The sequence below is a fragment of the Procambarus clarkii genome, chromosome 89, assembly GCF_040958095.1.
Source record: "Procambarus clarkii isolate CNS0578487 chromosome 89, FALCON_Pclarkii_2.0, whole genome shotgun sequence".
NCBI classification, from domain to species: domain Eukaryota; kingdom Metazoa; phylum Arthropoda; class Malacostraca; order Decapoda; family Cambaridae; genus Procambarus; species Procambarus clarkii.
The window spans coordinates 15592760-15609268 of NC_091238.1; the positions used below are offsets into that span (position 1 = coordinate 15592760).

The 16509-nt window shown below is 47.0% G+C and overlaps 1 protein-coding gene across 1 annotated transcript; it reads left to right on the forward strand.

The window, feature by feature from the left end:
* Positions 1 to 606: 606 nt before the first annotated feature.
* Positions 607 to 15169, forward strand: LOC138359205 (WD repeat-containing protein 87-like). Its single transcript, XM_069318197.1, has 3 exons — positions 607 to 719; positions 13934 to 14242; positions 14290 to 15169. The coding sequence occupies exons 1-3, from the start codon at positions 607 to 609 to the stop codon at positions 15167 to 15169; spliced, it is 1302 nt and encodes a 433-aa protein (XP_069174298.1).
* Positions 15170 to 16509: the final 1340 nt, after the last annotated feature.

Below are 16509 nucleotides of genomic sequence, written 5' to 3' on the forward strand. Positions count from 1 at the left end.
CTCTCTCTCTCTCTCTCTGTCTCTCTCCTTAGTTGCCTCGTGGGTAGTGTAGTGAGGCATTAGTGCTGGGTACTAGCTGAGGCGCGTCAGGCCCTAACTAGGAGGCGCTGTGGTGACGTGTGTGGTGACGTGTGTGTGTGTGTGTGTGTGTGGTGACATGCAGCCGCAAGTGCCGCAGCCTGCGGCTCCCGCCATCCATCACAACATGAGTCCACCCGGAGAGCAGGTGGCCGCTGAGGCCGTGAAGCCGCGCCAGGCGTGAGCGGTGCCCGGCCGGGGCACACTGCCCTCAGGCACCGGCCAGGCACAGGGTAGGCACCAGCCGGGCACTGGTTAGGCGCTGGTTGGCACCAGCCTGGCGCCAGCCAGGCACAGTGCCGTGACAGGCACCAACTCTACACTATACCCCGAAGGTGGAACACCGCAGCTCCTGAAGCATCAGCCCCTTCCGTAATCCCCAAAGGGGGGTGCTGGGGGGCAGAGGAATCCCCCGGTGGGGAGGGAGGATTACCAGCGTGCCCAGGAGGGCATCACTAACAAGCAGAGGAGGCAGAGGCCACCTCGTTCTCTCGTTGTCGGTGGATTGTCTAATGAAGACCCGGCAAGATGTACGCGGGAGGAGGCTCAGCTGCGGCCAACAACCTCATGCACATGATGGGGTTTACTGGCAAGCCCAAGGGTCGCGGCGTCATCACCAAGACCTCAGACGACGTTAACCAGTGAGTACCACCACCCCCTTCCTTGCTCCGGTTACCTCTACCTCAACCGGTGTTATGGGTTACCTCTACCTCAACCGGTGTTATGGGTTACCTCTAAGTCAACCGGTGTTATGGGTTACCTCTAAGTCAACCGGTGTTATGGGTTACCTCTAAGTCAACCGGTGTTATGGGTTACCTCTAAGTCAACCGGTGTTATGGGGTTACCTCTACCTCAGGCGGTGTTATGGGGTTACCTCTACCTCAACCGGTGTTATGGGTTACCTCTAAGTCAACCGGTGTTATGGGGTTACCTCTAAGTCAACCGGTGTTATGGGGTTACCTCTAAGTCAACCGGTGTTATGGGTTACCTCTAAGTCAACCGGTGTTATGGGGTTACCTCTACCTCAGCCGGTGTTATGGGGTTACCTCTAAGTCAACCGGTGTTATGGGGTTACCTCTAAGTCAACCGGTGTTATGGGGTTACCTAAACCTCCACCAATATTATGGTGTTACCTCTACATCCAGAAATATTATGGGGGTTAGGTGAATACCAATCATCCCCAAAGGTGACATAGAATTCCCCATGCATGTCCCCCCACCTCCCCATCTCTGCTACACCCTCCCAGAGCAGTAGCAGAGATGGTCCCACCACTCAGCATAACAATGTAGTCTCAATTAGAGTCTCAACTATGCGCTTCCCTTGCTAATTACCCGATGTAATAACTTAACGACCGTTTTCCCAGCATCATTCTTAACTCAGTGGAATGTCATCCCAGTGTACATTCCTCATCACTCCACCACCGGGATAACTTGGGAACATTCAGGAGGAACAGCTCTATAGGTCGGTGTTTGGCCTGTGTTGATGTGGCGAGGCTTTGCCATTGCAAATACCTGACAACACGAAGCAAAATACTGAACCTAAGGACGTTGTTCGTATCACGCAGTGTAGAAATATGACCTGATGGCTCCTCCCTCTCCTAGGCGCTCTGATCAGGAGATCAGATATCATATTCTTTATGCGATCTTTATGAGAAGTTTAGTATTACACTAAAGTTCAAAGTTCGGAGAGTCAATGTAGCTATCCAAGACTATATGTTCTTTATCTCAGCCTGTGATAACACGCCGAGACGAAACGTGAGACTAGAATTTTTTTTTCTCAGGGTTGTAAAGATTTGTAACTTTCAGCGGCTTTTTGACGGTAAGTGCCACCAAGAGGGTAAGAAAGTGCAGAATGGAGGCAGCTTCTATTTATGTTCACCCGCGAGCCCATTCATATTATGTCATTCATATAGTAGAGATTTATTTGTGAATTGTAAGTAGCCAATAGACGATGGAGTGAAGAGAGCAAGACTAGTAACATTGTGGATACAGGTACAGGACCAGAATGTATGTAGAGCATGAATGTATGTATGAATGTATGTATGTAGAGCATGAATGTATGCCGAATATATGACCAGAATGTACAGGACCAGTTCTTTCACTCGATACGATTGACAGTAAATATCACAGACAGACACTTAACATCACTAATTCATTCATTCGAGCCATTGTAGGTGAAATACACATAACAGCTGCTAGAATTCAACATTCACAATAATAACCACCTTCACCACCCTGACCTGTCCCCCACCTTCACCACCCTGACCTGTCCCCCACCTTCACCACCCTGACCTGTCCCCCACATTCACCACCCTGACCTGTCCCCCACCTTCACCACCCTGACCTGTCCCCCACCTTCACCACCCTGACCTGTCCCCCACCTTCACCACCCTGACCTGTCCCCCACCTTCACCACCCTGACCTGTCCCCCACATTCACCACCCTGACCTGTCCCCCACCTTCACCACCCTGACCTGTCCCCCACCTTCACCACCCTGACCTGTCCCCCACCTTCACCACCCTGACCTGTCCCCCACCTCCACCACCCTGACCTGTCCCCCACCTCCTGACACAACGTTGCTTCAAATAAAGTTTACTTTAATATTGTTTCCATGTCTCGCTGTTAACAACTTAAGCTGTGTGTGTGTGTGTGTGTGTGTGTGTGTGTGTGTGTGTGTGTGTGTGTGTGTGTGTGTGTGTGTGCGTGTGTGTGCGTGTGTGTGTGTGTGTGTGTGTACTCACCTAGTTGTGCTTGCGGGGGTTGAGCTTTGGCTCTTTGGTCCCGCCGCTCAACTGTCAATCAACTGTTTCTAACTACTACTACTTTTTTCACATCACACACACACACCAGGAAGCAGCCCGTGACAGCTGACTAACTCCTAGGTACCTATTTACTGCTAGGTAACAGGGGCATAGGGTGAAAGAAACTCTGCCCAATGTTTCTCGCCGGCGCCCGGGATCAAACCCGGGACCACAGGATTACAAGTCCAGCGTGCTGTCCGCTCGGCCGGCCGGCCCCCGTGTGTGTACTCACCTAGTTGTGTTTGCGGGGATTGAGCTCTGAAACTCTTTGGTCCCGCCTCTCAACTATCAATCAACTGGTGTACAGGTTCCTGAGCCTATTGGGCTCTATCATATCTACATTTGAAACTGTGTATGGAGTCAGCCTCCACCACATCACTATTTAATGCATTCCATTTGTTAACTACCCTGATACTGAAAAAAATCTCTCTAACGTCTCTGTGGCTCATCTGGGTACTACGTTTTCACCTGTGTCCCCTTGTTCGTGTCCCACCCGTGCTGAAGAGTTTGTCTTTGTCCACCCTGTCAATTCCCCTGAGAATTTTGTAGGTGGTTATCATGTCTCCCCTTACTCTTCTGTTTTCCAGGGATGTGAGGTTCAGCTCCCTTAGCCTTTCCTCGTGACTCATTTCTCTCAGTTCACTCACACTCAGTTCACACACACACACACACACACACACACACACACACACACACACACACACACACACACACACACACACACACACACACACACGCACACGCACACACACACAGTTGTGTGTGTGCGCGAGCCTGCAGGGGCAAGAACACCTACACAAGCACTACAATAAGTTCTCATAGTGCACATTCTTGCTAATACAAGACATAAACATATAATACTCCAATACTACACATTCCTTAACACGTATTGAACAGCCGGCGATTGAACAGTTGACGTTTGAACTGAGGACGATTGAACAACTGATGATTGCACAGTTGAGAATCGCACAGTTCATTAAACAGTTGACGATTGAACTGTTGATGACTGAACAACTGGCGATTGAACAGCTGGCGATTGAACAGCTGGCGATTGAACAGCTGGCGATTGACGTAGTGTCTGGCTGCTTGCTGTGACGTCACAACCTGCATCATAAGTGCTGCTAAATATTATACAACATCGTTACTACCTTCACTACCCTTGTGAGTGGTACAAGTGTCCAGGTACAGTGAACACGGTGTCCAGGTACAGTGAACACGGTGTCCAGGTACAGTGAATAAGGTGTCCAGGTACAGTGAACAAGGTGTCCAGGTACAATGAACAAGGTGTCCAGGTACAATGAACAAGTCCAGGTACAATGAACAAGGTGTCCAGGTACAATGAACAAGTCCAGGTACAATGAACAAGGTGTCCAGGTACAGTGAACAAGGTGTCCAGGTACAGTGAACAAGGTGTCCAGGTACAGTGAACAAGTCCAGGTACAATGAACAAGGTGTCCAGGTTCAGTGAACAAGGTGTCCAGGTACAGTGAACAAGGTGTCCAGGTACAGTGAACAAGTCCAGGTACAATGAACAAGGTGTCCAGGTACAGTGAACAAGGTGTCCAGGTACAATGAACAAGGTGTCCAGGTACAATGAACAAGTCCAGGTACAATGAACAAGGTGTCCAGGTACAGTGAACAAGGTGTCCAGGTACAATGAACAAGGTGTCCAGGTACAATGAACAAAGTGTCCAGGTACAATGAACAAGGTGTCCAGGTACAATGAACAAGGTGTCCAGGTACAATGAACAAGGTGTCCAGGTACAATGAACAAGGTGTCCAGGTACAATGAACAAGGTGTCCAGGTACAATGAACAAGGTGTCCAGGTACAATGAACAAGGTGTCCAGGTACAATGAACAAGGTGTCCAGGTACAATGAACAAGGTGTCCAGGTACAATGAACAAGGTGTCCAGGTACAATACACAAGATGTGAAGCCAGAGTAACACGGGTTGTATTTGGATCTAAAGATGCTGGGCGTCATAACTTTAAGATGACGATCCCGAGGTCTGGAGATGATAGTACGGTGATCGCCACCTTCCACGTGCAGGTGTCTGCCGGAGCTCCGCACGACGACCCAAGGCTGCCGACGACATTGTCGCCGTTGCTGTGTGTCGTAGTCTCTGCTCAGGATGCTATCAGTTGTATCTTCTCGAAGGGCGTCAGAAGCATTCAAAGTCTGAACTTTCACACACACACACACACACACACACACACACACACACACACACACACACACACACACACACACACACACACACACACACACACACACACACACACACGCGCGCGCGCGCGCAGATAGAGCCCAGTAGGCTCAGGAATCTGTACACCAGTTGATTGACAGTTGAGAGGCGGGACCAAAGAGTTTCAGAGCTCAACCCCCGCAAGCACAAATAGGTGAGTACACACACACACACACACACACAAACACACAAACACACACACACACACACACACACACACACACACACACACACACACACACACACACACACACACACACACCTGTAAGAAGGGAAGAGAACTATCAGGTGGAAAGCGCCAAGCCATCACGACTATATAGTACTGGGAAGGGGATCAGGATAAGGATTTGGGATGGGACGGGGGAAGGAATGGTGCCCAACTACTTGGACGGTCGGGGATTGAACGCCGACCTGCATGAAGCGAGGCCGTCGCTCTACCGTCCAAGTGGTTGGGCACCGGGTACACACCTGTAAGAGAGAGTGTTCAAAGTAAGCGGCCAGACGCTAGGGGGTAGCCTCACGAATTTTGCAGGGTAACTAATTTGTGTTTCGGGCAGTACACAGGGTGATTGTGGTGGAGCTCCATGTTAACCCTTTGCAGAAAATGGCAAATTACACTAATTTCCAAGCTCGCTAATTTTCTTTAGCCAGCTTCCTAAGATTCATCTAGCATGTTAGGATGGAAGGTGAAGGTACGTAGTACTGGTAAGAGAGGGAGGAGATATTGGAGCTCCTCTCCACTCCTTGTTGGTGGGAGGAGCTAGCAGCATCAAATATTAATAAAATATTGTAGTTATTCGTTTGCTAGAAAGGAGTGAGGCTTGAGAAAGCCTTTGAAGCTGTTGGAGGATCGTCTGTTTTATGCTACTACGGCCAAAATATGAATAGCATAAAAATTCTTTGATTTTCCCCAAGATCCGTGACTCGTGATGTATATTACTATAAGAAAAATTAAATTTTGAGATTTTTGTTTTCAAATTATTTAGCTAAGTGTAGCCAGCATGCAGTGCCAAAAATCGTAATTGGGGTCGGAATGTGACCCCGCCTCTCTGTTCCCTCTTGAACTATGACGACCCCGACCAGCCAGTGTTCTCCCTGCAAAGTTGGGTGAGGCTAACCGCAAACATCTGGCCTCAGTCCATGGACAGACAGGCAGACATTCTTTCTCATACATATAAATACATCCTCTCTTTCATCACACTATCTCTCGCGTACTCTTATCATTTTCTCTCCCTTTCTCTCTCTCTCTCTCTCTCTCTCTCTCTCTCTCTCTCTCTCTCTCTCTCTCTCTCTCTCTCTCTCTCTCTCTCTCTCTCTCTCTCTCTCTCTCTCTCTCTCTCAACTCCCTCATTTTCGAGCCTTTCATATCCACATATACCCGCCTGGCGCTATAAACTACTCACGGTCTTCCTGGACATGACAAAATACATGTTTCTTTCTCGTTAAATACAGATTTTTTCTGTTGGGATGATTTTCCTGGAGCGAACTTCTCGGTGATGTGATCTCCAGAGAGGCCCCCCCTTTCTGGGAGTCAACTTACCTAACTGTGCATTATTGACTGAACCCTTCAGGTTCGGTCCCAGCTCCTGGGCCTCGCCTCTTTTTTATAATACAGAGATTAGTATACAAAACATGTCCATGTTAAATCAGTCAAATGTAACATTCACTATAATTTTGTTATAAATATTATTATTATTATTATTATTATTATTATTATTATTATTATTATTATTATTGTTATCTACTCGTTCTAATCCCTAAGTAAACTCATGTATAGAGTTTGTTTCCTTGCTCACTTACAAGTGTAGTTTGTTGTGGTGTACGTTGTCAAGAGCCTGTTGTGGTGTGTGATGTAAGGGTCCCTTGCACGAGTATTTTTGTGACTCTTGAGCCTGTGTCCGCGCTCTGATGTCTGGCCTCTCACCACCCTCCGTCTCTCACCTCAAGCATTCCCTTCACCTAATACAGGTGCAGCGGTCTTAGTGGCACATTAGAGCAGGCCTCACGCTGGCCGACCTTGCAGGTGTCGCTAATGTTACCTGGTTAGTGTGTTTCTGAAGGTAGTTTATTGTGAATCTCACTATCTCCTTCCATCACTCTTTCTTCACTCTCCTTCCTCCTCCTCCCCCCCCCTCTCACTCCTCACTGGCGGTCTCACCTCGCTCGCCAACTCATGGCTAAATGTTCCTCATGATTTACTTATTTATATTTAATCGACGGGTGGAGGCTGGTTTAAGGTGGGGGTTGGAGAGGGGGGGGGGGTCGGTTTGGGGTGTGTGTGTGTTGGTGCGTGGGAGAGTGTGTGTGTGTGTGTGTGGGAGTGGGAGAGTGTGTGTGTGTGTGTTGGTGCGTGGGAGAGTGTGTGTGTGTGGGAGTGGGAGTGGGAGAGTGTGTGTGTGTGTTGGTGCGTGGGAGAGTGTGTGTGTGTGTGTGGGAGTGTGTGTGGGAGTGGGAGTGTGTGTGTATTCACCTAGTTGTGTTTGCGGGGGTTGAGCTTTGCTCTTTCGGCCCGCCTCTCAATTGTTAATAAACTGTTTACTAACTACTTTTTTCTTTTCTCCACACACACACACACACACGCACACACACACACACCTCAGGAAGCAGCCCGTGACAGCTGACTAACTCCCAGGTACCTATTTACTGCTAGGTAACAGGGGCATTCAGGGTGAAAGAAACTTTTCCCATTTGTTTCTGCCTGGTGCGGGAATCGAACCCGCGCCACAGAATTACGAGTCCTGTGCGCAATCCACAAGGCTACCAGGCCCAAGGCCTGTATGTGTGTGTGTGTGTGTGTGTGTATGTGTGTATGTGTGTATGTGTGTATGTGTGTATGTGTGTGTGTGTGTACTCACCTATATGTACTCACCTATATGTGCTTGCAGGATCGAGCATTGACTCTTGGATCCCGCCTTTCGAGCATCGGTTGTTTACAGCAATGACTCCTGTCCCATTTCCCTATCATACCTGGTTTTAAAATTATGAATAGTATTTGCTTCCACAACCTGTTCCTGAAGTGCATTCCATTTCCCCACTACTCTCACGCTAAAAGAAAACTTCCTTACATCTCTGTGACTCATCTGAGTTTCAAGCTTCCATCCATGTCCTCTCGTTCTGTTACTATTCCGTGTGAACATTTCGTCTATGTCCACTCTGTCAATTCCTCTGAGTATCTTATACGTTCCTATCATGTCCCCCCTCTCCCTTCTTCTTTCTAGTGTCGTAAGGCACAGTTCCCTCAGGCGCTCTTCATACCCCATCCCTCGTAGCTCTGGGACGAGTCTCGTTGCAAACCTCTGAACCTTTTCCAGTTTCATTATATGCTTCTTCAGATGGGGACTCCATGATGAGGCGGCATACTCTAAGACTGGCCTTACGTAGGCAGTGTAAAGCGCCCTAAATGCCTCCTTACTTAGGTTTCTGAATGATGTTCTAACTTTTGCCAGTGTAGAGTACGCTGCTGTCGTTATCCTATTAATATGTGCCTCAGGAGATAGATTAGGTGTTACGTCCACCCCCAGGTCTCTTTCACGCGTCGTTACAGGTAGGCTGTTCCCCTTCATTGTGTACTGTCCCTTTGGTCTCCTATCTCCTAGTCCCATTTCCATAACTTTACATTTGCTCGTGTTGAATTCTAGTAGCCATTTCTCTGACCATCTCTGCAATCTGTTCAGGTCCTCTTGGAGGATCCTGCAATCCTCATCTGTCACAACTCTTCTCATCAACTTTGCATCATCCGCAAACATCGACATGTAGGACTCTACGCCTGTAAACATGTCGTTAACATATACAAGAAATAGAATTGGTCCCAGCATTGGTGTGTGTGTGTGTGTGTGTGTGTGTGTGTGTGTGTGTGTGGGCGGGTGAGTGGGACTCCTTCACATGGGAGTGTTGGTTTAGTTGTTTGCTGAGAGAGCACTTTCCTCAATATATCGGACAACTGTCTTGGCGAGGCTCAAGCTGTTGACAGATCCTGGCTTTCTTCCCCTGAATTATTGGTTCCTCATATTATTTTCCCCCAGAAACGGGAGGGGGGGGGGGGTAACCGGGATAATTTTATCCAGAGATGTATAGCTTTTGTGTGTGTGGGTTATCTATATTTAATTTCACACACACACACACACACACACACGCGCGCGCGCGCAGAACGAGGGGTCATGAATGGAGACTAGAGACGCAAATGCGTCGCAGGGACGTCAGTAAGAACGTTTCCAGTATCAGAACCGTCAATAAGTAGAACAGGTTAGACGTAGAAGTTCTTGAAGCTAATTTGATTCAAAGTTTTAAATGTAAATATGATAAAGGCGTGAGAAATGAGTCACTGTGTTAATGTAAGAACGTTCGGAAGGCGGGGCCAGGAGCCTAACTCGACCCTGTTTATTAGACGGAGTACCTCGGTCACCCTCCTTTCCCACTCTCCATTTTCTTCCTGCCTGGTCCACTTATTCCCTCTTCCCCCTATAGTCTCCCTTCCTCTGGTCTCTTCTTTCCCACCCTTTCCCCTCTCCACCTCCCCTCCTCCCTCTTTCTCCTCTTCCCTTTTCCTCTCTTCCACTTCTTTCCCCCTCAAAATATGCCCTATTGAAAAACAAATTTTTTTGTTTTTGTTTTTTATTATAAACACGATTAGGTACATCTGTATTTGTGCAGCTGCCCTAGACTGTATGAAGGGGAGTACAGTGTGTGTCAAGAACTGCCTACGTGATGTTAAAAGTTCCCATCACACAGGATGGTTAGTCATGCAGAGGCATGTGTTCAGTAGTCTGCACTGGCAGACTCTGGGTGCACTATGAGGATATCTTCAAGAACACCAGAGTGAATAAAGTAATTGCAAAGCGGCAGGTACTTCATGCCCACTGGTCTGAATGGTCTGATAAGTGGACATTCGGTGATGTAGTATGGGAGATCATGCCGCAGCTCCTGCTCACAGAGTTTGCACCTGGAGTGCTCAGGATTGGGAGATCCGTCACCTGCAGCCACCTGCCACAGGTAACGGTAACCCAACCTGATCCTGGCAACCACTGTGTCGCACAGTCTGGTCGACGTTTGGTGCTGCCTATAAACAGGTTTCGAATCTGAACAAATCATAGCTTTTTATACTGGTGCTTTCAGGCCATTGGGAGTCAGTAATTAATCTCCTACCAGACCTGAATGTTTGAAACAATATAGTCTTGACATGCATGGGAGAATCTAGGTTTAATTAAACTGAAAAAGCTGAAAACTCTATGGAAAACAAAACCACAATATCAGCATATGTTGGCCATTGGGAGGCGATACTTCTTGAAGTCTACTCCCAGGGGACACGACCCCGAACCTCCGGCCTCTATAACACTCGTTATACAATTACAAACTACCATGCAAGATTGCACAAGCTCTTGCTCCCCCGCAAGCGGAGAGCCTTGAACCATGGCCAGACATACCTATAGACAAGAACTGAGACAATCAACCATGTATATATGCCTATAAAGGTTATCGAACGCGGGTTGACGCGTGTAGTACCACACCAGAGCCACGGAACCACCAGGCTTCTCCCACGCTGCTCGACACGACGCTCTCACACCAAATAATTCATTGTGAATCAGTACTTGGGAATCAATATGAAGATTCTTGAGTCACTTATGGGACTGATTCTCCTGCGGGTGGACTCGTAGCTTCCTATAAGTAATATTGTATATCATGATGTTGATAAGGATGGTAATAATACTACTACTAATAATAATGTTAATTATTATTGTTCTTGTTCAGAATGTTCTATCGTTATTGCTGTTCTTGCTAAGAATGTTCTCCCATTACTGCTGTTTTTGTTCTCAATCTTCTTCCGTTACTGCTCTATTTGTCCATATAGTGTTCTTCAGTTGTTGTTCCTGTTCACACAATGTTCTCTTTCAGGAACACATGATGTTATACTACAGGTATACGTGTCATTAATAAATTGGTAATAACACATTATATTCATCGTTAATGTTTAATAACTCTACCATCGTTAGTAGTATATATAAATGGTAAGATGGCGGGATGGTATAACAGCATAGTAGGTATTAATAGCTGCACTAGTAGATTGGTTACTAGTAGATGGGTTACTAGTAGATTGGTTACTAGTAGATGGGTTACTAGTAGATGGGTTACGAGTAGATGGGTTACGAGTAGATGAGTTACTAGTAGATGGGTTACTTGTAGATGGGTTACTTGTAGATGGGTTACTTGTAGATGGGTTACTAGTAGTATTTGTTCCCACGTACGAAAAACAATGGTTTTTAAGGTGTTGAATTAATTAGTCGAACCGAAGGTATTCCAGGTCGATGGAATCTGATGAAATTGGGGCGCTTCTTGAGTGTTCACACCTGTCTTGTCAGGTGTTTAGCAGGGAAGCACACACCTGTCTCGCCAGGTGTGGTGGTGAAGAGAGCGGAATCAGCAGTTTTGAGAGCTCTCACGTTGTGGGGTTCAGACCAGAGCTTCAGGAAGAGTCATCGGGTTCTCAGTGGAACACCTCATAAACAACATTTTTTGTTCAGCTTGTGAAAGCGTTTGAGCATTCCCCCCCCCCCCCCCCCCACTTCCCCCTCCCCCTCTCGTTCTCCCTCCCCCACTCCTTCCCCTCCCCAATCCCCCACTCATCTTCCTCCCTTAATCCCTTCTCTTCCTCGCCCCTGCCCCTGTCCCTAAAAATAGGTCTTACTAATAGTGTAACTCATCTGCTTCCCTTGTGAATAAAGAAAAAACAATAGTGAGTTAATATTGGAATGAATTGGATTTGTTCATGAATTGGAAGTATTCAGGTGTATTACATCAGCTGTTTGCCATGTGCCGTGAGGTGGTATGTTGCAAATTTACGTAATTAAAAGTTTGTGGCGTGCAAGACGCTGTTTAGACCCTGCAACAAACTTTTATTCTGTGTTGAAGTTTCAAGAGCAACACGTGCAAGACCAAACAAACTCTGTACTCTGAAAATTGCCATTAATAATGAAACGTGTTTTTGTGGTATTTGTTTTATTTCGTCTAAACCTGTTTGCATGAGATGTTTGAACCTGTAGCTGTTAGGCTATGTGGAATGTTGGGGGGGGGGGGGAATAATCAGGGGGTAAGCGCCAAGCCATTACGACTATATAGCACTTGGAAGGGGTCAGGATAAGGATTTGGGATGGGACGGGGGGGGGGGGGGAAGGAATGGTGCCCAACCACTTGGAAGGAAGGAATCAAACTGGTGAAACACATAAAACGAAACACCAAGAAACATACATAGATGTATACATACCAGATAAAATATACATACGGCAGGCACAAAACTACGAGGTAATTGACGATACTTCAAACCGCACTTATCATACACCCATACGTACACACACATACATACACATGTGAGTTTATATATACATATCGATTGACTCCTAGGGACACGCACACATGTTACTGTTAATAAATGATTGCAATGTTCTTGTTGCAACGGCATTAACTTGCTTCCTGAAATCTTAAAACATTCATCACTGTTTAGAAAGTCATTCTGAGGCTCTGAAGCGCCAAATAATATAAATATTATATATATATATATATATATATATATATATATATATATATATATATATATATATATATATATATATATATATATATATATATATGGGGACCTGATCCCATTATTATGACAAGTGCAGTAAAGACCTGAACCCAACAATCACCTAACTACCTACTCTGCTGGACCTAACGACCACCAAACAAGCCATTATCCAAGAGGTCCAGGACCTAATTGTTGAAGAAGACCCCTCAGACTGGGTCGAAATGGTCATTTATTTTTTCCTGTAGTTTCGAACCGTTGACTTTACAAGTATTAGTTTACATGTTTATTGCATTTACATTGATAGGTATATCCGTGTATGCTGTTGTGAAATATGTCGATCCGCATTGTGTGTGTGTGTGTACGTACACTGTACAGCCATATCTGTGGGGTGGGGAGGCTACTGTACCAGCCTGGTTAGTGGTACAGGAAAGCTGTATGTTGATCTGAATACCAGACACGAGGCCGCGTTTTCCCACTTACAGTCACGTCCTGGAATACCAGTCAGAAGGCGAAGTGGTCCACTTGGAGTCACCATCTGAAAATGCCAATCAGGAGCCCAAGTTGCCAAGCTTCAGCCGCCTCCTGGAATATCAATCAGGTAACTAAGTGGTCCACTTACACCCGCCTCTTGGAATATACTTCAACAGCCCAATTGGTCCCATTACAGGCGTCTCTTGGAATACCAATCAGGAGCCCAATCGCTCCGGTTACAGCCGCCTTCTGAAACGCATAACAAGAGAGCAAGCGGTCCGGTTACGGCCCGAGACGTGTGGGCCGCCTCATATCTCGTCTCGAAATTAAATTTCTTCCCCAAATATATTCTTTTATGCTTGTGGTGGATAACGTCCCGTTGACCGTTGAAGTGACGGTTGGAGATGAAGATTCAAAAGTTTAACTCACACGTGATTCGACTGTCCACGTGGCATACTCGACTGTCCGCGTGGCATACTTGACTGTCCACTTGGTATACTTGAATGTCCACTTGGCATACTTGAATGTCCACTTGGCATACTTGAATGTCCACTTGGCATACTTGAATGTCCACTTAGCATACTCGACTCTTCCATGTTGTGTTGCAATGCAAGACATGGGTGATGCAACATATTCCCTCCCAACTCAAGAGTCCATTACATTAATGGGAATAATTTTGACCAGTTTCTTATTTGTCCCAAATTAATATATTAATTACTCTGCAATTTAATGCCATAATGGAGTGAGATATTCATTACAATATGTTCTGTGTCGGAGTACAGGAAGCTTGTGTCGGAGTACAGCAAGCTTGTGTCGGAGTACAGCAAGCTTGTGTCGGAGTACAGCAAGCTTGTGTCGGAGTACAGCAAGCTTGTGTCGGAGTACAGGAAGCTTGCGTCGGAGTACAGGAAGCTTGTGTCGGAGTACAGGAAGCTTGTGTCGGAGTACAGCAAGCTTGTGTCGGAGTACAGCAAGCTTGTGTCGGAGTACAGGAAGCTTGTGTCGGAGTACAGGAAGCTTGTGTCGGAGTACAGCAAGCTTGTGTCGGAGTACAGGAAGCTTGTGTCGGAGTACAAGAAGCTTGTGTCGGAGTACAGGAAGCTTGTGTCGGAGTACAGAAGCGTGTGTCTGAGTACAGGAGGCGTCTGTCTGAGTACAGGAAGCCTGTGTCGGAGTACAGGAAGCTTGTGTCGGAGTACAGGAGGCTTGTGTCGGAGTACAGGAAGCCTGTGTCGGAGTACAGAAAGCTTGTGTCGGAATACAGGAAGCTTGTGTCGGAGTACAGGAAGCTTGTGTCGGAGTACATGAAGCTTGTGTCGGAGTACAGAAAGCTTGTGTCGGAATACAGGAAGCTTGTGTCGGAGTACAGGAAGCTTGTGTCGGAGTACAGGAAGCTTGTGTCGGAGTACAGGAAGCCTGTGTCGGAGTACAGAAAGCTTGTGTCGGAATACAGGAAGCTTGTGTCGGAGTACAGGAAGCTTGTGTCGGAGTACAGGAAGCTTGTGTCGGAGTACAGCAAGCTTGTGTCGGAGTACAGCAAGCTTGTGTCGGAGTACAGTAAGCTTGTGTCGGAGTACAGGAAGCTTGTGTCGGAGTACATGAAGCTTGTGTCGGAGTACAGGAAGCCTGTGTCGGAGTACAGGAAGCTTGTGTCGGAGTACAGGAAGCCTGTGTCGGAGTACAGGAAGCTTGTGTCGGAGTACAGGAAGCCTGTGTCGGAGTACAGGAAGCTTGTGTCGGAGTACAGGAAGCTTGTGTCGGAGTACAGGAAGCTTGTGTCGGAGTACAGGAAGCTTGTGTCGGAGTACAGGAAGCTTGTGTCGGAGTACAGGAAGCTTGTGTCGGAGTACAGGAAGCCTGTGTCGGAGTACATGAAGCTTGTGTCGGAGTACAGCAAGCTTGTGTCGGAGTACAGCAAGCTTGTGTCGGAGTACAGCAAGCTTGTGTCGGAGTACAGCAAGCTTGTGTCGGAGTACAGCAAGCTTGTGTCGGAGTACAGGAAGCTGGAGCAGTTGTAGCTCCAGTTATAAATGTTCCCTCAGAGTGGCAATTTGTTATTCATTAGTGGAATTGTTTCCCGCCTCGCGACCTCAAAGTGGTTTTTTGTATATAATATAACGTCGGAGGTTTTCCCCTCGTGATTACATTTTCGTAATTGGTTCTCAGTGACGGGTAGTCGTGGCCCAGGATTCATTAAGCCTTTACGCAACCACTTGCGAAACCTCTGCATCTTTAATTATGCAGGCTTTGTTTACACTTATTGAACACTTTACGAGCTACGAACTTTGCAGTCAAAGGTTATTATTATATATAACCTCGTAGTGCTTCAGAGCTCTCAAACTGTTTAATAAACATAAACAAAGCCGCCGTGATTGAGAAAAGATGTACTGGTTTCGTAAGGTAAGGTGTCAGGAGAAAGTGCTAAGCCATTACGACTACATAACACTTAGAAGGGATATGAGGATTAAAATTTGAAATGGGACGGGGGGAAAGGAATGGTGCCCAATCACTTGGACAATCGGGTACTGAACGCCGACCTGCAAGAAGCGACTCCGTGTCTCTACCAACCAGTCCAAGTGGTTGAGCGACTGGTTGATGGCCTGTTTACCTTGGGAAGTAATGCCAGTTTCCCTGGACAATATTGTGGTAAGAATCTTGTCAGAATTAGTGTCATTCCTAAGTGTACTTAGGATTGTACTTGCGGAGGTTGAGCTCTGGCTCTTTGGTCCCGCCTCTCAACCGCGTACACGTGGACGCGGACTAATGACTGGCCTGAACGACTCCACAAATTAGGACAAAGGTGTTGGTAATATATCTAAAGGCGATGATAACGTGTGTTATCCTTAGTAATGATATCCTCCACCGTTTCCTCCAGTGACTCACAGCTGGGTCAGTGTGGTCCAAGACGGCCCACCATAGTGCACAGCTGGGTCAGTCAGTACCACAGCTGAAGTGGGACTCGAGGGGGTAAAATAGTGGGCCGCACGACTGGAGTATGACTCGGGGAGTAAATACGTCATAAATACTTAAGCACCGCCCATGCATATTACATGCATATTACCTTCAATAACAGTTGAGTGGGACAGTCAGAGCTCAAGGCCCGCTTGGTATAAGTAAAAGGCGCTCAGGCACGGGGAATGTGGGATAATTATGAGGAAGCTACATACGTCAGGCTGCGAGCAGCCGCGTCCAACAGCCTGGTTGATCAGTCCGGCAACCAGGAGGCCTGGTCGACGACCGGGCCGCAGGGACGCTAAGCCCCGGAAGCACCTCAAGGTAACCTCAAGGTAAGCTCAAACCCTAAATGGCAACTGCTCTTGGGAGGGTTATGAGGACAAATACCTGAGACACGAGGCAG